Source organism: Hylobates moloch, unplaced genomic scaffold (assembly GCF_009828535.3).
Source record: "Hylobates moloch isolate HMO894 unplaced genomic scaffold, HMol_V3 SCAFFOLD_12, whole genome shotgun sequence".
Classification (NCBI taxonomy): Eukaryota; Metazoa; Chordata; class Mammalia; order Primates; family Hylobatidae; genus Hylobates; species Hylobates moloch.
This window is the reverse complement of record NW_026652287.1, coordinates 9,875,224-9,899,326: the sequence shown is the minus strand read 5'-3', so window position 1 is coordinate 9,899,326 and position 24,103 is coordinate 9,875,224. Positions and strand designations below refer to the sequence as shown.

Sequence of the window (24,103 nt, the reverse complement as noted above, 5' to 3'; positions counted from 1 at the left end):
CGGGGTTTCACCGTGGTCTCGATCTCCTGACCTCGTGATCCGCTCGCCTCGGCCTCCCAAAGTGCTGGGATTACAAGCGTGAGCCACCGCGCCCGGCCCGTCTTAGAGATTTTATTTGATGAAAATGGTTTCCATTAGAAGCAGATGCCCTCCAGGACATCCTTATCAAAGGAGCAAGTAGGAATCCCAAGTTTAAGGCTGAAAGGGATTGACTGTTGTGGGTCTCCTGGTGTTAACGGAACTGTGTTCTTGTACTTATTAGAATGGTTATTTTTTGCTACTGACCTGGTCGCAAAGTTCCATGGGTTTTTGCATGGCCTGCCCCAACCCTGTTATTCTGTAAGTCCTAGTGTGAGATGTGCAGACAATGTGATTTTTCAGGAGTGCATTTATGATGCTGTAGCAGAAACGTTTAGACTTCAGTAGGGGTAAAACCTCTTAATAACAGTTATTCCAGGTGAGTGGGGGAGGGATAGAACTTTTACTTATTTTTATACTTATAGGTGTTGTTTGAGTTGCTTTTCAAGAAGCAGATACCTTTTTTGGTAACTAAAACTGCCTCAACAGTTAAGAAATTCTAATTTGGGAGGTTTGGAATGATGTTGTGGTGGAGTCTGTCATGTTAACAAGCTGGAAAATGGGAGGGAATGGTGGGTCATTAGACTTACCTATATAATCCACAGGATGGTTTTCCCATCCAGGGGCCACCCACCCTCTTGTTGCTATTATAGTTTCTTAGGTAATGGAATGGTCTGGCTCTAACTTTTTGAGAGAGAGTAAGGGGTAGTGGTTCAGTACATAGTGTCTGAGGCAGCCAGCTAGGTTCAAATGGTGGCTCCACCACTAACTAGCTGTGTAACCGTGGGCAAGGAACGCAGCCTTTCTGTTGACTCATGTCACTTGGCAAGAACAATAGTACCACCCTCATAGAGTTACTGTAAAGATTAAATGAGTTAATATGCGAGAAGTGCTTAGAATGGAACCTGGCACACAATAAGATCTTAGTAAGTGTTATCTTTTCTTCTTGGTTAATTGGAATTTAAGAATCTAGGATAACCGTTTTCAAATTTGGTTTTTAGGACAAAGATATTATTGAGGCAGTTAATCATATTGCAGACTGTTCGGGTAAATTTAAATTGCTAGAGCATGCCCTACGTGATGCCAAGATGGCGGAGACTTGTATTGTGAAAGAAAAGCAAGATTATAAGCAGAAATTGAAGGCACTTAAGATTGAAGTCAATAAACTAAAAGGTAAGGAAGAGACCTACATTTAAGATACAAATGTATTATCTTGGGAATATATTTCTTCATTTGGGTTCACTTAATCTTATGCTTGAGAGTAGATCAATTCCTGGCCTTAGACCCTAACGTGAAATATCCATTTCATTTATATAGGATTATGCTGCAATTTGTGTCTTATAAGATATATAACAGAGTTGGGGAAAACTGCAGAATGTATCATATTTTAAAGTAATCCTGCCTTAGTTGAAGTGGCTGTACCATTAGCTATTGCTAATACATGCTTTGTGGCAGACAACATCAGTATCTCAGTGGCAGACAGTCGTAGCATTTATTAAACCCACATGTCTAGAGGCAAATGGGAGTTGTCTGACTGTGGCTGGGCCTCACTGAGCTTCCCATCTGGGCAGTTTTGCCTCACACGTTTCATCTTCTTGCTAGCAGGCTAGCCAGGGCATTTCTTCCCATGGTGAGGGCAGAAACTCCTGATTCTGAAATTAGGAATTTTTATTTTTGCCAATTTATTTATTTTTGACAGAATCTCACTTTGTCACCCAGGCTGGAGTGCGGTAGCACAATCTTGGTTCACCACTGCCTCCACCTCCCAGGTTCAAGCTATTCTCCTGTCTCAGCTTCCCGAGTAGCTGGAATTACAGGCACTTACCACCATGCCTGGCTAATTTTTGGATGTTTAGTAGAGACAGAGTTTTGCCATGTTGGCCAGGCTAGTCTGGAACTCCCGACCTCAGGTGAATCCCTCTGCCTTGGCCTCCCAAAGTGCTGGGATTTACAGGCGTGAGCCAACACACCCAGCCGATCTTTGCTGATTTAACTTAAAAGATTCAGCATTCGAAAATGTTGTCTTTATGATGCCCTGACCTATGGTTAGCCATAGGTCTTATCTCCATTTGTAGCTTCAGCTAAAACAATAATCGTATTATCATCCCCTTGGCAGCAGGAACAGACTCTGCTTCTCTTTTTCAGTGTACTGTTAATAGCACAGCACAAGGGCTACACTCTAGGTATTTGGTATTTATTGAATGTTTATATATATCAAGGTAAAATATTCATGTAAAAAGAAGTCTATTCTGTCAATATTTATATATTAAAAACATTTTCTAAATTCAATATTAAAACTTTTTTTTTTTTTGAGACGGAGTCTCACTCTGTTGCCCAGGCTGGAGTGCAATGGCATGATCTCAGCTCACTGCAACCTCCGCCTCCTGGGTTCAAGCAATTTTCTTGCCTCAGCCTCCTGAGTAGCTGGGATTACAGGTGGGTGCCACCATGCCCGGCTAATTTTTGTATTTTTAGTAGAGACAGGGTTTCATCATGTTGGTCAGGCTGGTCTCAAACTCCTGACCTTGTGATCCACCTGCCTCGGCCTCCCAAAAGTGCTGGGATTACAGGCATGAGCCACTGCACCTAGCTTAAAATTTTTTTTTTTAGAAAAGAAAAATAGTGGCTGGGCACGATGGCTCACATCTGTAATCCTAGCACTTTGGGAGGCCAAAGCGGGCAGATTGCTTGAGGCCAGGACTTCAAGAAGACCAGCCTGGATAACATGGCAGAGCCCTGTCTCTACAAAAAATTAGCCAGGCATGGTGGTGTGATCCTATAGTCCCAGCTAATCGAGAGGCAAAGTGGAAGGATTTCTTGAGCCCAGGAGGTGAAGGTTGCAGTGAGCCAAGATTGTGCCACCACACTTCAGCCTGGGCAAAGAGCAAGATCCTGCCTCAAAAAAAAAAAAAAAAAAAAAAAAAAGAGGAATTTTTATAGAGCTCAATCTCCAGCCCTCCCTCCCCTTCCTGGAGGTCCACAAGTGGGACTGCAGGTTCCAGCCCTGTCCTCACTTGGTGTTTCTGGTGGCTGTCTGCATCCTGAGGCCACGTAGGAGATACACCCTGAGTCACCTTGTTAGCATGTACTCTGGTGTAATCAACCGGGACTCTTCATGAATGACAAAAGATTCTTCTGTCACTTAGAAAATTCCACAAGTTTTAGGAGCTCTGTTCCAGGAACAGAGGACAAAAACCACATCTATTTCTTCTTATACCACAGACATATTCAAGGAACAGAAGGAAAGGAGGGAACGGCGGTGGGGAGATGGGCGGGTCAGGTCATGCTGGACTCTGCAGTTTGCGGTAATGAATTTGGATTTCATCCTCAGTGCAGTAGCAAGGCTTTTCACTGAGAAATGACACGAGCAGATTTTTATTTTTATTTTTATTTATTTATTTATTTTTAAGACAGAATTTCACTCTTGTCACCCAGGCTGGAGTGCAATGGCGCGATCTCGGCTCACTGCAACCTCCGCCTCCCTCTCAAGCAATTCTGCCTCAGCCTCCTGAGTAGCTGGGATTACAGGTGCCCACCACCACGCCCAGCTAATTTTTGTATTTTTAGTAGAGATGGGGTTTTACCAGGTTGGCCAGGCTGTTCTCGAACTCCTGACCTCAGGTGATCCACCCGCCTCAGCCTCCCAAAGTGTTGGGATTACAGGTGTGAGCCACTGCATTTGGCCTTTATTTTTACTTTACTTTTTTTTTTTTTTTTGAGATGGAGTCTCACTCTGTTGTCCAGGTTGAGTGCAGTGGCATGATCTCAGCTCACTGCAACCTCCGCCACCTGGATTCAAGCGATTTTCCTGCCTCAGGCTCCCGAGTAGCTGGGATTGCAGGCGGGCGCCACCACACCCAGCTAATTTTTGTATATTTAGTAGAGACGAGGTTTCACCATGTTGGCCAGGCTGGTCTCAAACTCCTGGCCTCAAGTGGTTTGTCCGCCTTGGCCTCCGAAAGTGCTGAGATTATAGGAATGAGCCACTGTGCTGGGCAGATTTTGATTTTTAAAAGATTGCTCTGTGTACACTGGGCTGTCACAGGAGAGGCAAGCCTGGCGCAGGGAGGTCAGTCAGATGAGAGCAAGCAAAGCCTCCAACCAGGGTCCTTGCCAGGTGTGGAGATGTTGGCTGTGAAACAGATTTTGTCTATAGATCCGACAGGACTGGAAGGGGCCACTGAGGACATGAGGGTTAGGCATAGTGTGTATATGAGGACTGGAAACTAGTATTTATTTGAGGACTTTCTTTTTCTTCTGTTATGAAGAGGACCTCAACGAAAAGACAACAGAAAATAACGAGCAACGAGAAGAGATCATTCGCCTCAAGCAAGAGAAAAGTTGCCTGCACGATGAATTGCTTTTTACTGGTAAAACAGATGATCGAATGTATTTGTAACCTAGACTTGCTATGATGACAGGCTGAAGGAATTATACCTCTCCCAAAATGGTTTTTTTTTTTTTTTTTTTTTTTTTTTTTTTTTGAGACAGGGTCTTTTTTGAGACAGGGTCTTGCTCTGTCACCCCGGCTGGAGTGCAGTGGTGCGATCTCGGCTGACTGCAACTTCTGCCTCCCAGGCCCAAGCGATTCTCCTGCCTCAGCCTCCTTAGTAGCTGGGATTACTGGTATGAGCCACCACACCTGGCTAAATTTTGTATTTTTATTTTTATTTTTATTTTTTTTTGAGACAGAGTCTCGCTCTGTCGCCCAGGCTGGAGTGCAGTGGCACGATCTCGGCTCACTGCAAGCTCCGCCTCCCGGGTTCACGTCATTCTCCTGCTTCAGCCTCTCCGAGTAGCTGGGACTACAGGCGCCCGCCACCACGCCCGGCTAATTTTTTGTATTTTTAGTAGAGACGGGGTTTCACCATGGTCTCAATCTCCTGACGTCGTGATCCGCCCGCCTCGGCCTCCCAAAGTGCTGGGATTACAAGCGTGAGCCACCGCGCCCGGCCCTAAATTTGGTATTTTTAGTAGAGACGGGGTTTCACCACATTGGTCAGGCTGATCTTCTTGAACGCCTAACCTCAAGTGATCTACGGGCCTTGGCCTTCCAAAGTGCTGAGATTGCAGGTGTGAGCCCGGCTTTTTTATTTTTATTTTTATTTTTATTTTTTTCTGAGACAGAGTCTCACTCTGTCATCCAAGCTGGAATGCAGTGGCATGATCTCGGCTCACTGCAACCTCCACCTCCCAGGTTCAAGCAATTCTCCTGCCTCAGCCTCCCGAGTAGCTGGGATTACAGGCGCGTGCCACCATGCCTGGCTAATTTTTTTTTTTTTTTTTTTTTGAGATGAAGTCTCGCTCTTACCCAGGCTGCAGTGCAGTGGTGCAATCTCGGGTCGCTGCAAGCTCCACCTCCCGGGTTCACACCATTCTCCTGCCTCAGCCTCCCGAATAGCTGGGACTACAGGCGCCTGCCACCGCGCCCGGCTCATTTTTTATATTTTTAGTAGAGATGGGGTTTCACTGTGGTCTCGATCTCCTGACCTTGTGATCCGCCCGCCTCAGCCTCCCAAAGTGCTGGGATTACAGGCGTGAGCCACCACGCCCGGCCTAATTTTTATGTTTTTAGTAGAGACGGGGTTTCACCATATTGACCAGGCTGATCTCGAACTCTGGCCTCAGATAATCTGCCCGCCTCGGCCTTGCAAAGTGCTGGGATTACAGGCATGAGACATCGCGCCCAGCCTTTTTGTTTGTTTTTAACACTCTTTGCGGGATCGATGGGGAACCAAGCAGCGAATGTTAATGCTGCCATCCCATTCCCAGTCACTATTTCCTCTTCTGTAAAATGAGCTACTCTCCCTTCCAGCTTGAGCGTGTGACTCTGCTTCTCACTAAAAACATAACACAGATGCTCTTTGACTTACAGGGTTACATTCTGATAAACCCCTTGCAAGTCAAAAATGCATTTAATGAAGCCAACCTACCCATCAGCATAGCTCAGCCTAGCCTGCCTTAAACATGCACAGAACACTCGCATTAGCCTGCATTTGGACAAAATCATCTCACACAAAGGCTGTTTTATAATAAATTGTTGAATATATCATGTAATTTACTGAAAGTGAAAAACAGAATGGTTGTATGGGTGCTCAAAGTAGGGATTTTTTAATGAATGCGTACCCCTAGTAAAAGGGGAACTGAGGGTAGGTATCAGTAGACCAAAAAGTGTTCATATGATTTTCTCTTCTAAATCAATGACTTTCCTAACACAAACCACTGAAAAGAAAGCCCAGTAGAATCATCTTGGCTGGCAGGGATGTCAACAAGCTCTCTATGTCAGTCATTCTCAGTTGGGAGTAGAGAAGGAGGCCTTCACCAGTGGAAACTCTGAGATACTGGGGGGTAGGTAAGAAATATGGCAGGAAATGGAATGCAGTTTGTCTGTAAATTAATGGGAAAAAAATTAAAGACAAGGTCTCACTCTGTCACCTAGGTTGGAGTGCAGTGGTGTAATCACAGCTCACTGCAGCCTCAAACTCCTGGACTCAAGGAATCCTCCCGCCTTGGCCCTCGGAGTAGCCTGGCTAAATTTTTAATTTTTTTGCAGAGAAGGGGTCTCACTATGTTGCCCAGGCTGGTCTGTAGCTCCTGGGATCAAGTGATCCTCTTGCCTTGGCCTCCCAAAGTGCTGGGATTACAGGTGTGAGCCACCATGCCTGGCCTAAGAAGTTTCAAGTGAAATGGAATTCTTAATTTTAATCTCTTGTGATTAAAGATGGGGGGGAAAGTGTGGTATTCTGCCACTAGAGGTCACTATTTTCACCATTTCTAGGATTGCTGCATCTGCAAGTAATGATAACCTGTTACGCTGCTAAAGATATCACATATTTGTAGCTTTACAGTTGCATTCAAACAGTCCTTGGACCAGCATTTGTATGCCAGGTGCCCTGCAATATGCTCAGAAGTTCACAGGCCCACAGAATTTACTACTATACAAATGCTATACATAAAATGCTATGGGAGGTCAAAGGAAAGAACAAAGCTTAAAGGATACGTTAGTCTCTTTTCTTTTTGATTAATCACTTTTTACCCATGCACTCTACTATGTATTACTAAGTAAAATACATGGAATTTGTTAGCTAATATTATAATAAATCGATTTTGTGAAATATTTTTATCATATCCTAAGCAGATTTCTTTACCCAGGCTGGAGTGCAGTGGTACAATCATGGCTCACTGAAGCCTCAAACTCTGAGGCTCAAGTGATCCTCCCACCTCAGCCTCCCAAGTAGGTGGGACCACAGGCACATGCCATCACACATGCCTAATTTTTTAATTTTTTGTATGGATGAGGTTCCACTATGTTGCCCAGTCTGGTCTGGAACTGCTGGGCTCAAGCGATCCTCCTACCTCTGCCTCCCAAAGCATTGGGATTACAGGCATGAGCCACCATACCTGGCATCCTAAATGGATTCCTTAAACATCTTCTTAACTAAAGACAATCTCACACCACTGTCTGAAAACAATTTTTGTATGCTTTTTTCTTCTTTTTCAAAATATAGACAATTGGTAGATTTGCATGTTTCAATTATAAAAGTGAACAAAGCCTACAAAAGAACTTATTTATTTATTTTGTAGAGGCAGGGTCTTGCTCTGTTGCCCAGGCTGGAGTGCAGTGGTGCAATCATAGCTCACTGCAGCCTCGACTGTCTGGGTTCAAGTGATCCTGCCACCTCAGCCTCCTGAGTAGCTGGGACTACAGGCATGTGTCATCATACCTAGCTAATTTTATTTTTTTAATTTTTTAGTAGAGGCAGGGTCTCACTGTGTGGCCCAGGCTGCTGGTTTTGAACTCCTAGCCTCAGATAATCCTCCTGCCTTGGCCTCCCAAAGTACTAAGATTATAGGCATGAGCCGTCATGCTTGGCCTAAGCCCAAAAAAGAATTTTTAAAGGCATAACATGATAATATGCTGTCAAGTGCTATGGCTAAATGTTACCATGTTTTTCTGTTTTTGTTTTTTTTGGAGATGGAGTCTTGCTCTGTCGCCTAGGCTGGAGTGTAGTGGCGCGATCTTGTCTCACTTCAACCTCCACCTCCTGCGTTCAAGCAATTCTCATGCCTCAGCCTCCAGAGTAGCTGGGACTGCAGGCACACGCCACGACACCTGGCTAATTTTTTGTACTTTAGTAGATACGTGGTTTCGTTGTGTTGCCCAGGCTGGTCTCGAACTCCTGAGCTCAGACAATCCACCTGCCTCGGCCTCCCAAAGTGTTAGGATTACAGGTGTGAGCCACTGCACCCAGTCAGATGTTACCACGTTTTATTTGAAGTTGGAAGATGTCTTAAAGTTTTACTTTTAAGTTTAAAACTTGTTGAAAATGCAGTTTTTGTTTGTTTGTTTGTTTGTTTGTTTGTTTTGAGATGGAGTCTCGCTCTCTGTTGCCCAGGCTGAAGTGCAGTGGTGCGTTTGCGGCTCACTGCAAGCTCAGCCTCCTGGGTTCACGCTGTTCTCCTGCCTCAGCCTCCCAAGTAGCTGGGACTACAGGTGCCCGCCACCACGCCTGGCTAATTTTTTGTATTTTTTAGTAGAGATGGGGTTTCACCGTGTTAGCCAGGATGGTCTCAATCTCCTGACCTCGTGATCTGCCCACCTTGGCCTCCCAAAGTGCTGGGATTACAGGCGTGTTCTTTACATAGGCTGAGGGACACGTTTTGCTTGTACATAACTAGGAGTAAGGAGTTTGCAAAGAGAACAACGATACTAGTTTACATTTCTGTGGGTCCTGACAGTCCTGTAGGTGAGCTCTTATAGATTGAGTGTCTGCCTCAGGTCTCCCAGGCGGTAAAAGGCAGGGTCTTGCTCAGAATTCAGCAGGTTCCAGGCATCTAAGACCCTTCCCATTGTTTTGTCTTAGGCTGCTTGTTCAGGCAGATAGCAGCAGAGAGTTCCTTACCTCTTTGTTTTCTGTGGCCAACTTGTGAAAATAGTCAGACCCAATCCACTTGGATCTCTCAGCTAAACCCAGCCATGGAGAAAACTATCTGAACTAGGGAAACATTTATATTTACAGTGGCATTGCCTCTTATGCAAAAGTAGATTATTCTAAAACCAGAGATTGGCCGGGCGCGGTGGCTCACGCTTGTAATCCCAGCACTTTGGGAGGCCGAGGCGGGCGGATCACAAGGTCAGGAGATCGAGACCACGGTGAAACCCCGTCTCTACTAAAAAAACACAAAAAATTAGCTGGGCGTGGTGGCGGGCGCCTGTAGTCCCAGCTGCTCGGAGGGGCTGAGGCAGGAGAATGGCGTGAACCCGGGAGGCGGAGCTTGCAGTGAGCCGAGATTGCGCCACTGCACTCCAGCCTGGGCAACAGAGCGAGACTCCGTCTCAAAATAAAATAAAATAAAATAAAATAAAATAAAACCAGAGATTAAGGCAACATTCAAATATATATATATATATATATTTTTTTTTTTCTTTGACCACCTGCCCTCCCCCACCGCCCCTTGACAACCCCACTGGCCAACATTCAGATATATTTAAAATTACTCTGAGGGCCAGATAAAGTAGTTGGCTTTTGTTTAGGGACCATGCTGTATCCAAAACAAGTTTTGTTTGTTTTTTTTTAAGAGACAGTGTCTTGCTGTGTTGACTCGGGCTGGTCTCAAACTCCTGGGCTCAAGCAATCTTCCCACCTCAGCCTCCGAAGTAGCTGGGAATATAACAAAACAGGTTTATTTAAACATTAGGATTACACCCTGCTTGGATGCTGTTAACATGAAAGGCATGTAGAATTGAGACCCACTGAGTCAGATACACAACGGATATCACTTCCACTGTTAAAATGTCTCGGTTTTGGCCTGGCATGGTGGCTCATGCCCCTAATCCCAGCATTTTGGGAGGCTGAGGTGGGCAGATCACATGAGGCCAGGAGTTCGAGACCAACTTGGCTAACATGGTGAAACCCAGGAGTTCAAGATCAGCCTGGGCAACATAGTGAGACCCCATCTCTATTTTTAAAAATATTTTATCTTTTAAAATTTAAAAATAAATAATTAAAGTAATATGTATTAAGTATAGAGATTTGGAAATCACCCTTATTCTATCCCCCACAAAGGGAAAGACAAATAATCCCTGAATCTACAAATCACTTCTTTTTTTTTTTGAGACAAAGTCCTCACTCTGTCATCCAGACTGGAGTGCAGTGGCACAATCTCTGCTCACTGCAACCTCCACCTCCCAGGTTCAAATGATTTTCCTGCCTCAGCCTCCCAAGTAGCTGGGACCACAGGCATGCACCACCACACCCGGCTAAATTTGTATTTTTAGTAGATATGGGGTTTCACCATGTTGGCCAGGCCAGTCTCGAACTCTTGACCGCAAGTGGTCTACCCACCTCGGCCTCCCAAAGTGCTGCAATTACAGGTGTGAGCCACTTCGTTCAGCCCATTCTGCTATTTTTAAGTTCAGAAACAACAACAACAAAAATGTTAGCCGAGCATTAAATTGTTGGAAATAGGTTTGTGTTGATACAGCTGATGAAAAATGTTAATAATACTTGTTCTTAAACAGTAGAGAGAGAAAAGAGGAAAGATGAATTGCTTAATATTGCGAAGTCAAAGCAAGAACGCACAAATTCAGAACTGCACATTCTGAGACAGGTATGTCCCCAATCATCCTTCTCTATTACGTAAGAAATGTTTGTAAACAAATAGCAAATTAGGAAAAATGAATGCCCATCGATTTTGTTTAATTGGTGGTTTGGAATCCTAACTACATTAGTTGTATATCATGTTTATTTATTTTTATTTTATTTTATTTTTTGAGACAGAGTCTCGCACTGTCAACCGGGCTGGGGTGCAATGGCCTGATCTCGGCTCACTGCAACCTCTACCTCCCAGTTACAAGCGATCCTCCTGCCTCAGCCTCCTAAGTAGTTGGGATTACATGTGCCCACCACCACGCCCAGCCAATTTTTTGTATTTTTAGTAGATACAGGGTTTTACTGTGTTGGCCAGGCTGGTCTCGAACTCCTGACCTCATGACCCGCCCACCTCAGCCTCCCAAAGTGCTGGGATTACAGGCGTGAGCCAGCGCACCCACCCTGTATATCATGTTTAGTACAGCAAATAGGTCTTGCTTGTGGTGATCAAAGGTTGGGAGTCCAGCTATCCTAGCAAATCTTAGTGCTAACAAAGGAAAATTAAAAGCAGACATATTTAGCATATTTCTCTAGTAACTATCTGACCTGTTTTAGGATTTGTGAACTGTTTCAGGGAAAGTGCCAAATTGTTGGTTCAGTTTAGTTTTTGTTTTTGTTTTTGTTTTGAGACGGAGTCTTGCTCTGTCGCCCAGGCTGGAGTGCAGTGGCGCAATCTCGGCTCACTGCAAGCTCCGCCTCCCGGGTTCATGCCATTCTCCTACCTCAGCCTCCCGAGTAGCTGGGACTACAGGTGCCTGCCACCACGCCCGGCTAATTTTTTGTATTTTTAGTAGAGACGGGGTTTCACTGTGGTCTCGATCTCCTGATCTTGTGATCCGCCCGCCTCGGCCTCCCAAAGTGCTGGGATTACAGGCGTGAGCCACCGCGCCCGGCCCAGTTTAGTTTTGTTATTACATTTCGTGTTGATTTGTCAATATCTATGACAGATTTATGTAAAACAACAGAATGATCTGCAGTTTCTTAATTTCAATGTGGAAAATTCTCAGGAATTAATACAGATGTATGACTCAAAGATGAAGGAATCAAAGGCCCTGGACTCCAGGTAATCTTAGCAAGATGCAATTAATATAATCTTGTATTATGTTCCATCAGTCAGTATTTACTGTGCACTTACTGTTGGCCAGTACTGACTACTATTCCCCATATGGTAGGAAATAAATGTGGCCAGGCACGGTGCCTCACACCTGTAATCCCAGCACTTTGGGAGGCCAAGGCAGGTGGGTCACCTGAGGTCAGGAGTTCGACCAGCCTGGCCAACATGGTGAAACCCCATCTCTACTAAAAATACAAACATTAGCCGGGCATAGTGGCTCATGCCTGTAGTCCCAGCTACTCGCAAGGCTGAGGCACGAGAATCGCTTGAACCTGGGAGGTGGAGGTTGCAATGAGCCGAGATCACGCCACTGCACTCCAGCCTGGTAATAGCGCAAGATTCTGTTTCAAAATAAATAAATAAATAAAAATATAAAAGTTAGCTGGGCGTGGTCACGGGCACATGTAATCCCAGCTACTTGGGAGGCTGAGGCAGGAGAATCACTTGAACCCCGGAGGTGGAGGTTTCGGTGAGCTGAGATTGTGCCATTGCACTCCAGCCTGGGTGACGAGCCAAACTCCATCTCAAAAAATAAATAATAGGCCTGGCGCGGTGGCTCATGCCTGTAATCCCAGCACTTTGGGAGGCCAAGGCAGGTGGATCACGAGGTCAGGAGATCGAGACCATCCTGACTAACACGGTGAAGCCCCACCTGTACCAAAAATACAAAAAAATTAGCCAGGCGTGGTAGCAGGCGCCTGTAGTCCCAGCTATTCGGCGGGCTGAGGCAGGAGGATTGCCGGAACCTGGGAGGCAGAGGTTGTAGTGAGCTGAGATCGCGCCACTGCACTCCAGCCTCGGTGACAGAGTGAGGCTCCGTATGAAAAAATAAATAAATAAATAAATAAATAAATAAATAAAATAAATGTATGTGAGCTAATAATGATTGTCATAATCCTCAGTCGCAGGAAGACCCGATCTAAGAATTTTAGTCATGATCCTGATTTAGCCACTGGATAGAAGTAAATTTATTTAACCTGATTTTCCCTTCTGTTGTGTAGAAGGCTTTGAGCTAGAGTAGACACTACAGAGATGAATCATTCGTCCATCCATCCATCCATCCATCCATCCATGCATCCATCCATCCATCCAGCATTCAGTGTTTGGACACTAGGCTAGGACTTGGGCACATGTAGGTATATAGGGCATGGCACTTGCCCAAAAGAAGTAATGCCAAGGAATACATTGATCACTGAGTAGGAGCCCCACTCCACCGAGGGTGATCTGCGCCCTTAACTGGATTTTCCTGCTTGCCTTGTTAATAGGAAACAACTTCCCTTCCCCACAACAAGCAGTGTGGGAATTAAATTGGTTTCTGTAAAATTAAAATATAAACATATAAAGCGTGGTTTAATTTAACAGGCATATAACTGTACCACAGCTCAACTTAGTCTACTTTTCTAAGCCGAAATGTTACAAGAAGTCTTTGAAAGGGAGAGGGATTAGGGAAGCTCCCCATGGCTGGTTGGAACCATGGAGGCTGGACTGGGTTGCAGCAGCGACTTTCCCTGGGAGAATGGAGTTGAGAGCAGCAGGGCTTAGTAGCTGCAGCACTGCAGGGATCGCCCCAGGTGTGTGGCGTGTGGCTGGGGCTGCCCTGCTTTTTCCGCTGCACTTGTTTCACTTTCCTTTGGGGCCCTCTGAGGGGGGTTGTGGCCTGTGGCTCTGGGTCCTAGCTGCTGCCACTGCCACCAGACACCAGACTAACTCAGAGTTTTCTTGCAGGCAGAAGCCCCTAACATACTGGCTCTTTCTCCTTTTTCCTTTTTTTGAGGTGGGGTCTTGCTCTGTTGCCCAGGCTGGCATGCAGTGGTGCAACCTCAGCTCATTACAACCTCCACCTCCTGGGTTAAAGCGATCCTCTCACCTCAGCCTTCCAAGTAAGTAGCTGGGCCCACAGGTGTGCACCACCATGCCCAGCTACTTTTTTTTTTTTTTTTTTTTGGTAGATATGGGGTTTCGTCGTGTTGCCAAGGCTGTCTTTCTCCTTTTTGACCTTCGTTGCCTCTAGGAGGTACTAGATGAGTTGAGGTTATTCCTTAAAAGCTTAAAATGGGCTGGGCGCCATGGCTCACACCTGTAATCGCAGTGCTTTCAGAAGCTAAGGCAGGAGGATTACTTGAGGCCAGGAGTTCAAGAGCAGCCTAGGCAACATAGCAAGACCCTGTCTCTACCAAAAAAAAAATTTTTTTTTTTTTTGAGACGAAGTTTCACTCTTGTCACCCAGGCTGGAATACAATGGTGCGATCTTGGCTGACTGCAACCTCCGCCTCCCAGGTTCAAGCAATTCTCTTGCCTCAGCCTCCCAAGTAGCTGGGAATACAGGCATGTGCCACCACGCCCAGCTAATTTTTGTATATTTAGTAGAGACAGGGTTTCTCCATGTGGTCCAGGCTGGTCTCGAACTCTCGATCTCAGGTGATCCACCCGCCTCAGCCTCCCAAAGCGCTGGGATTACAGGCGTTAGCCACTGCGCCCGGCCTAAAAAAAAATTTTTTTAAAGCATAAAATAGTTTGTAGCATTATGGAAAGACAGAGTTATATTTCCTAAGATATCAGAATGATGCAGATTAGAATACCTGAATACAAGTGACATGAAAAATTTTAAAGGAAGATTTATTAAAAGGTTTTGTCACATTTCTGTAGTATTCTTTTTTTCTCATATAGACAGTAAGTGCAATAAGAGGTGAGGATGGAAAAGGGAATGTGGGCTTGGTGGTCAGAAAGGCTTCCTGGAGAAGGTCGGGCTGGAATTGGGCTCTGAGGTTCAGACAAACGAGTCTCATTGGGATTTAGCTCTACTGAGTTTTGGGTGAAATGTTTGGAATTATAGCATCAAGTATATCTTATAACCTCCATTTTTTTTCTAATGCCACCATAGCAGAGACATGTGTTTATCAGACCTTGAAAATAACCACCCAAAAGTCGATATTAAGAGGGAAAAAAATCAGAAGTCACTGTTTAAGGACCAGAAATTTGAAGCCATGTTAGTTCAGCAAAATAGGTCAGACAAGAGCTCTTGTGATGATGAATGCAAAGAGAAGAAACGACAGATCAATACTGCATTTGGGGAGAAAAGTGTAATTACGCTGTCATCCATATTTACCAAAGACTTAGTAGAGAAACACAAGTCTTGGTCTCTGGGAGGAAAAACCCAGATTGAACCCGAAAACAAAATTACACTGTGCAAGATCCTTGCAAAATCACCAAAATGTCATGGCACTGGGGTTCAGAACGAAGGAAAACAACCCTCAGAAATGCCCACTTTATCTGATGAGAAGCAGTGGCACGATGTCAGTGTTTACCTGGGCCTGACCAACTGTCCAAGTTCAAAACATCCAGAAAAGCTGGATGTAGAATGTCAAGATCAGATGGAAAGGTCCGAAGTCTCATGCTGCCAGAAAAATGAAGCCTGTTTGGGCGAAAGTGGCATGTGTGACTCCAAGTGCTGCCACCCGAGTAACTTCATAATTGAAGCCCCAGGCCACATGCCTGACGTGGAGTGGATGAGTATTTTCAAGCCTTCCAAAATGCAGAGAATTGTCCGCCTCAAATCTGGGTGCACCTGTTCAGAAAGCATCTGTGGGATACAACATGACTCCCCGGCAAGGTGAGTAACGTTCACATCTGTAAACACCCACGGAGCATACGTGCCAGTATTTAGAAATACAAAGGGTGACGGAAGCCATGCCATACCTACTATTAATCCAGAAGCCATGTTTGCTAACAGAAATCTTCCTTAGGACCAATGGTTCCCTCTTTTCATCACAGCATGGACTGTTGAGTCTTTAATTATAGAGGCTCTGTTAGATTCCAGGGACGCGTTTATACTGAGGACGGCTTCTGAGGCAAAGGTTTGTTTAAAAACAAAACCAGTTGTTATGACTTGGGCAAATATGTTTTATTAAAAAGCAAACGGGTGGATCGCTGCACAGGGTGGAATGCCACCCTAGAGCATTCCTCACCCCAGAAGCCATTCTGAACTGACACGCTGACCATTTCTGGTCCAGATGGCATTACCTAGACCCCATATAAAAATGTCTCTTAGGCCAGGCACGGTGGCTCACGCCTGTAATCCCAGCACTTTGGGAGGCCGAGGTGGGTGGATCACGAGGTCAGGAGATCGAGACCACCCTGGCTAACATGGTGAAACCCCATCTCTACTAAAAAATACAAAAAGGCCTGTATCCACTACTTGGAGGCTAGGCAGGAGAAGGCTAACCGGAGGTGGACTTGCATGACCAAATCCCCACTGAAACCACTCGGCAAAGACGAGACTCACTCAAAAAAAAAAAAAAATGCCATTGTGGTGGCTCATCCTGTAATTACACTTTGGGAGGCCAAGGCAGGAGGTCACATGAGGCCAGGATTTGAGACCACATGGGCAAATAACCCTACTCACACTTTTTTTTTTTTTTTTTTTTTTTGAGATGGAGACAATAGGCTGAACATGGCCACCGCCTCCTGGGTTCAAGCCATTCTCCTGCCTCAGCCTCCCAAGTAGCTGGGATTAAAGGCGCACACCACCATGCCCAGCTAATTTTTGTATTTTTAGTAAAGATGGGGGCTCACCATATTGGCCAGGCTGGTCTCGAACTCCTGACTTCAAGTGATCCACCCACCTTGGCCTCCCAAATTGCTGTGATTACAGGCATGAGCCACCACGCTTGGCCTCTACACATTTTTAAAAAATTGTTTTTAAGTTAGCTGGGCATGGCGGTGTACACCTGTAGTCCCAGTACTTGGAAGGCTGAGGCAGGAGGACCACATGAGTCCAGGAATTTGAGACTAGCCTGGGTAACATAGTGAGGCTCCATCTCCACAAAAAAATTTTTTTAATTTGCTGGGCATGGGTGGCAAACACGTGTAGTCCAAGCTACTTGGGAGGCTGAGGTGGGAGGATCACTTGAACTCAGGAGTTTGAGACTGCGGTGAGCTATGATTGTGCCACTGCACTCCAGCCTGGGCAACAAAGTGAGACTCTATTTCAAAAACATTTGTCATGGCTCTTTTTAAAAAAATCGAGATGAGGTGGTACGATATTGCCCAGGCTGGTCTCGAACTCCTGGGCTTAAGCAATCTTTTTCACCTGTGGGGGTTACAGGTGTGAACCACCACACCCGGCATCTCTCAGCTCTTATCCAGGGTCACTTAGTATATTTACATATCCAACCGTGCCTGCCTTTGTATTCATTCATTTCATATCTGTTTGAGACTTTACATTGCCCAAACTTCCTTAATTTTTGAAAATCATTCAGGAAAGAGGATACTTGTATTTAACAAGCTGGTAAGTTACTGGTTTTTGTAAGAGAAGAAAATTTAAGAGAATAAGGCATATGCTGCCTTATTCAGGCTTGTCTTATTGTTGGAATAGTTAATCTTGTGTGTGAGTGGCGTCATAATAATGTCTGCTATTTTTAAATAAAGCATAGCTCTTTAATCTTAAATTACAGAACGGATGAAGTTTCTATATTGAGAGGCGTATTTTAATCATTACATTGGCTTTATAGGACTTTACGATTAAAATTTATTTCTAGTGCTTAATTATTTGGAGTATCCTTTGGCTCTTTAATTGTATTTTGTTTATTTCCTTTGGCCCTTTTAGAAACTTGAATTGTTTAAAGGTCATGCAGATAGTCATTCTGCCAGTTGCAAATTATTTTAAAAAGTCGGTCGTCACACTAAATGTCGTCTATTCATATTTGGTCTTTAAAGATCTTTGGATAATTGCAAGTATCAGGGCACAATGCCTATTTTTCACTACTGAACAAGGACACTCATATATTAAGGGACAGGCTTATGTCAGATAGTTTTAAGAGCATAGAGGATTAAGTTTAATGTATGAAATAAGTTCAGATTTACATTCAGAGTTTCTTTCAAGGCCCTTTTGACCTCACCAACTTAAAATGATTGAAGTGATTGCCTGTTCTGCCAGCAGAGACGGATGCCAAGATATCACATGACAAATACGTGATTAAGTAGAAAGATAATTATGTTTTTCTATTTTTCCATAGATTATAAGAACTTGCGTACCTACTTTATTATCTAACTAAAATGTTCACATTTGTGCCAGCATTCCATTTGACAAACAGAGGTTTACCCGTGCAGGGAGAAACCGGGGGCAGCCTGTTCTCACTTCATTGTAGGTTACAGGGAAGGAAGCAGTTCTAGTGCCTCTGGTCTGTTCCAGAACAGCTTTTGCTGTCAAACTCAGGCGGATCACCTGAGGTCAGGAGGTCGAGACCAGCCTGGCCAACATGGTGAAACCCTATCTCTACTAAAAATACAAAAATGAGCCGGACATGGTGGTGCACACCTGTAGTCCCAGCTACTCGGGAAGCTGAGGCACAAGTATCGCTTGAACCCAGGAGGTGGAGGTTGCAATGACCCAAAATTATGCCACTGCACTCCAGCCTGGGCAACAGAATGGGACTCGGTCTTAAAAGAAAAGGTCATTGGTCAGGTGAGGTGGCTCATGCCTGTAATTCCAATACTTTGGGAGGCCAAAACAAGGAGGATCTCTTGAGTTCAGGAGTTGAAGGCCATCCTGGGCAACAGGATGGCCCATCTCTAACAATAACAAAAATAAATAAATAAATGAACAAAGCCATTAACAAAAATCAATCTCACAAACTGAAAACCTAAAATGTTCACAAGTATAACCTTATTCCATGTTTTTCTTTTTAGAGATAGGGTCTCGCTGTCACCCAGGCTGGAGTGCGGTGGTATAATCATATCTCACTGCAGCCTCTAACTCCTGGTCTCAAGTGATCCCACTTCAGCCTCCCAGGTAGCCGAGACTACAGGCATGAGTCATTGCACTTGGTTCCATTTTTTTTTTTTTTTTTGAGAATTAGTCTGTTTTAATTTTTCCCTCCCTTTTAGATGATCCTATCTCTAGAACCTTCATTTCACTGTAGTTTTAGGGAGAACATTTTTTATTCTATAGTTACCTTTACCTAATAATTTTTTTTTTAATTTTTTTTTTTTTTTGAGACAGAGTCTCGCTCCATCGCCAGGCTGGAATGCAGTGGCGCGATCTCGGCTCACTGCAACCTCCACCTCCTGGGTTCAAGCAATTCTTGTGCCTCAGCTTCCTGAGTAGCTGGGATTACAGGCACGTGCCACCACACCCAGCTCATTTTTTTTTTTTTTTTTGAGGCGGAGTCTCGCTCTGTCGCCCAGGCTGGAGTGCAGTGGCACGATCTTGGCTCACTGCACGCTCTGCCTCCTGGGTTCACGCCATTCTCCTGCCTCAGCCTTCCGAGTAGCTGGGACTACAGGCACCCGCCACCACACCCAGCTAATATTTTGTATTTTTTAGTAGAGACAGGGTTTCACCATGTTAGGATGGTCTCAATCTCCTGACCTCCTGATCCGCCCTCCTTGGCCTCCCAAAGTGCTGGGATTACAGGTGTGAGCTACCGCGCCCGGCCACACCCAGCTAATTTTTGTGTTTTTAGTAGAGCTGGGGTTTCACCATGTTGGCCAGGACTGTCCTGATCTCCTGACCTCGTGATCCACCCGGATCAGCCTCCCAAAGTGCTGGGATTATAGGTGTGAGCTACTGTGCCCAGCCTTGTTTTAATTCTTATTTGCAAAAGGTATGCATTAACTTATAATATTCTATTCCAAGCTATAATGTTCTACTCAAACTTGAGCTGCTTCAATAACAAAAACACTTCTTTGTCCTTTTAAGATACTTTTGAGTATAAGAGTGATCTATGTATGATATTGTTTTAAGATATTTGTTTTTGTTGGGTTTTCTTATTCATAGTGAGTTAATTGCCATCCAAGATTCCCACTCTTTGGGTTCTTCAAAATCTGCCTTGAGAGAAGATGAGACAGAGTCCTCTTCCGATAAAAAGAACTCACCTACGAGTTTGTTAATCTACAAAGATGCACCAGCATTCAATGAAAAGGTTCGTATTTTGCTTAGAAATCCCCAGCTTACTCAAGCCAGGCCTCTCACCAACAGGCTTTTAATGCTTCTCTAGCAACCACTGGTAGCTTGCTTATTTTGGCTATTCCTCCGTTTTTTTTTTTTTTTTTAATTCTAGGATTTTAAGATGCTTTTAAGGCAATCCTTTTATTTATTTTATTATTTTGTGTTTTGTTCTGTTTCTTTGAGACAGGGTACTCAGTCAGCCAGGCTGTAGTGCAGTGGTGCAATCATGGCTCACTGCAGCCTCAACCTCCTGAGCTTAAGAGATCCTCCTGCCTCAGCCTCCCAAGTAGCTGCAACTACAGGCACATGCCACCATGCCCAGCTAATTTTCTTATTTTTTTTGTAGAGACAGGGTCTCGATTTGTTGCCCAGTCTGGTCTTGAACACTTGGGCTCAAGTGATCTTCTTGCCTTGGCCTCCCAAAGTGTGCTGGGATTATAAGTGTGAACCACCATGCTGGGACTACTTATTTTTCTTTCAAGAAAAATTGTATTTTTTTTTTTGGCAACTTGATACATGTTGGTTGTAAAAATAAAAAGAAAGGGAAGAAAAAGAAAAACAAACCACAAGAACAATACAGAAATGTAGATATCACCTAACTGCCTGATCTCAGCTGTCCCTTCCTCCAAATAGGCAACCCCTGGCAGTGTCTAGAGAGACCCAGGTGACATGTTGGTGGGCTTGCTTACAGATTTCTCTATCTGCAGAGACATGCATACAGACTAATGTGTGGGAAATGGGATTTCATTATATAAGAAATGTGTGGCCAGGTACAGTGCCTCATGCCTGTAATCCCAACACTCTGGGGGGCCAAGGTGGGAGAATTGCTTAAGCCCAGGAATTCAGGATCAGCATGGGCAACATAGCAAGACCCTGCCTCTATTTTTTATTTCAATAAAATTTTAAAAACATAAAAGAGGAAAACATCGCCGGGCACAGTGGCTCACGCCTATAATCCCATCACTTTGGAAGGCCGGGGTGGGCAGATAACCTGAGGTCAGGAGTTCGAGACCAGCCTGACCAACATGGTGAAACCCCATCTCTACTAAAATACAAAAATTAGCCGGGTGTAGTGGCGGGTGCCTGTAATCTCAGCTACTTGGGTGGCTGAGGGGGGAGAATCGCTTGAAACCAGGAGGCGGAGTTTGCAGTGAGCCGAGATTGCACCATTGCACTCCAGCCTGGAAACAGAGCGAGACCCTGTCTCAAAAAAAAAAAAGGAAAACATCTAACATCTATGATTTACCAAGACACCAGGGTGGCAAATTGAAATCTTCATCCCACTAATGGGATTACAGTCACGAGACACTGTACCTGGCCAGACATTTTCTTTTTTTTTTTTTTTTGAGACGGAGTCTCGCTGTCGCCCAGGCTGGAGTGCAGTGGTGCGATCTCAGCTCACTGCAGGCTCCGCCCCCCGGGGTTCACGCCATTCTCCTGCCTCAGCCTCCCAAGTAGCTGGTAACACAGGCGCCCGCCACCTCGCCTGGCTAATTTTTTGTATTTTTAGTAGAGACGGGGTTTCACCGTATTAGCCAGGATGGTCTCGATCTCCTGACCTCGTGATTCGCCCACCTTGGCCTCCCAAAGTGCTGGGATTACAGGCATGAGCCACCGCGCCCAGCCCAGACGTTTTCTTATATAGTGAAATCCCATTTACCACACATTAGTCTGTATGTGACACACTAATAGTGACACATTCATTACACCCAAACCCCTTTGGAATTCTTCCTCTGCCCTGTGCGTCCCTCCCTATTCCCAGACAACCACTCACTAATCTGTCTTCTGTAACACAGATTAGTTTGCATTTTCTAGAATTTTATATAAATGCATTCAAACTTTTGTGTCCCTCTTGTTTCTTTCACTCAGTGTAATTATCTTGAGATTAACCTATGTGACTGTGTGTATAAATAATTCCTTTTTGTTGCTGACAAGTTTCCTATTGTGTGGATCTATTAGGTTGGTGCAAAAGTAAGTATGGTCTTTGTCATTAAAAGTAATGGCAGGCCATTAAAAGTAATCCCAACACTTTGGGAGGCCAAGGCAGGTGGATCACTTGAGGTCAGGTGCTCGAGACCAGCCTGGCCAGCATGGCGAAACCCCCTGTCTACTAAAAATACAAAAATTAGCCTGGTGTGCTGGTGTGTGCCTGTAATCCCAGCTACTTGGGAGGCTGAGGCAGGAGAATTACTTAAACCCGGGAGGCGGGGGTTGCAGTGAGCCAAGATCATGCTACTAGACTCCAGCCTGGGCGACAGAGCGAGATTCAATCTTAAAAACAAAAAAAAGTAATGGCAAAAACCGCAGTTACTTCTGCACCACGCTATTACCACAGTGATTTAGCCATTCACTTGTCAATGGACATTTGGATTGTTTCTGGTGTGCTGGGTAATACAAATAAAGCTGCTTGCATATTCATGTATAATAAGTCTTTGTATAGACACATTTTTTTGTATAGACATCGTTTATCTAGGAATGGAATGCTAGCTAGGTCATATGGTAGGTGTATATTTAACCTTTTTTTTTTTTTCTTTTTTTAGAGACAGGGTCTTGCTCTGTCGCCCAAGCTGGAGTGCAGTGACGCAATCCTGGCTTACTGCAGTCTCAAACTCCTGGGCTCAAGTAATCCTCCCACCGCAGCCTCCCAAGTAGCTGGGACTGTAGGCATGAGCCATTATGCCCAGCTCATTTTTGCATTTTTTGTGGAGATGGGGTCTTGTTATGTTGCCCAGGGTGGTCTCAAACTCCTGACCTCAAGCAATCCTCCTGCCTCAGCCTCCCAAAGTGCTGGGGTATATTTAACATTTTAAGGAACTGCCAGATGTTTTCCAAAGTGGTTATACCAGTTACATTCCCACCATCAGTGTATGATGGTCCCAGCTGCTCCAGATTCCAGTCAATACTTGCTATGGTCAATTTTTAAATTCCAGACATTCTAACAGGTATAAAGAGGTATCTCAATGTGGTTTTAACTTGCATTCCCCTAATGACTAACAATGTTGTGCATCTTTTCACACACTAAACCACCATATATTTATAGCTTTGTTTTCTTTTTTCTTTTTTTTTTTTTTTTGAGAAGGAGTCTCGCTCTTTCACCCAGGCTGGAGTGCAGTGGCGCGATCTCGGCTCATGCAGGCTCCGCCCCCCGGGTTCACGCCATTCTCCTTCCTCAGCCTCCCGCGTAGCTGGGACTACAGGTGCCCGCCACCTCGCCCGGATAATTTTTTGTATTTTTAGTAGAGACAGGGTTTCACCGTGTTAGCCAGGATGGTCTCGATCTCCTGACCTCGTGATCCGCCCGCCTCGGCCTCCCAAAGTGCTGGGATTACAGGCGTGAGCCACTGCGCCCGGCCCTTTGTTTTCAACTGATAGAGAAGTTCTAGCCAGTTATTCAGTCCCAAAGAGACACTATTCTTTATGTCTGTGTAGAATATCCCTTCTTTAATTACTTCTCCAGATTTACCTCCTCTCTGCACTATGCTAATAAAACACTTATCAGGCCAGGCGTGGTGGCTCATGCCTGTAATCCCAGCACCTTGGGAGGCTGAGGCGGGCACATCACCTGAGGTCAGGAGTTGAAGACCAGCCTGGCCAACATGGTGAAACCCCGTCTCTACTAAAAATACAAAAATTAGCCAGGTGTTGTAGCTCGTGCCTGTGGTCCCGGCCACTCAAGAGGTTGACGTGGAAGAATCGCTTGAGCCCGGGAGGTGGAGGCTGCAGCAAGCTGAGATTGTGCCATTGCACTTCTGCCTGGGTGACAGAGCCAGACCCTGTCTTAAAAAATAATAATAGGCCGGGCATGGTGGCTCATGCCTGTAATCCCAGCACTTTGGGAGGCTGAGGCAGGTGGATCACCTGAGGTCAGAAGTTCAAGACCAGCCTGGTCAACATGGTGAAACACTGTCTGGCTATGGCCAGGTGCCAATGACTTTCTTCACAGAATTGGAAAAAACTACTTTAAAGTTCATATGGAACTAAAAAAGAGCCCGCATTGCCAAGTCAATCCTAAGCCAAAAGAACAAAGCTGGAGGCATCATGCTACCTGACTTCAAACTATACTACAAGGCTACACTAACCAAAACAGCATGGTACTGGTACCAAAACAGAGATATAGACCAATGGAACAGAACAGAGCCCTCAGAAATAATACCACACATCTACAACTACCTGATCTTTGACAAACCTGACGAAAACAAGAAATGGGGAAAGGATTCCCTATTTAGCAAATGGTGCTGGGAAAACTGGCTAGCCATATGTAGAAAGCTGAAACTGGATCCCTTCCTTATACCTTATACAAAAATTAATTCA

The 24,103-nt window shown here is 44.9% G+C and overlaps 1 protein-coding gene across 1 annotated transcript in view; it reads left to right on the top strand.

Moving 5' to 3' along the window:
- The window catches only part of CCDC62 (coiled-coil domain containing 62), a 52,631-nt gene that overhangs the window by 10,967 nt on the left and 17,561 nt on the right, over window positions 1-24,103 (top strand). Inside the window, 6 exon segments of the mRNA XM_032168421.2 lie at window positions 1,080-1,251; window positions 4,347-4,448; window positions 10,601-10,689; window positions 11,678-11,793; window positions 14,726-15,454; window positions 19,622-19,766. Of these exon segments, the coding sequence (XP_032024312.2) occupies window positions 1,080-1,251; window positions 4,347-4,448; window positions 10,601-10,689; window positions 11,678-11,793; window positions 14,726-15,454; window positions 19,622-19,766 (1,353 nt within the window).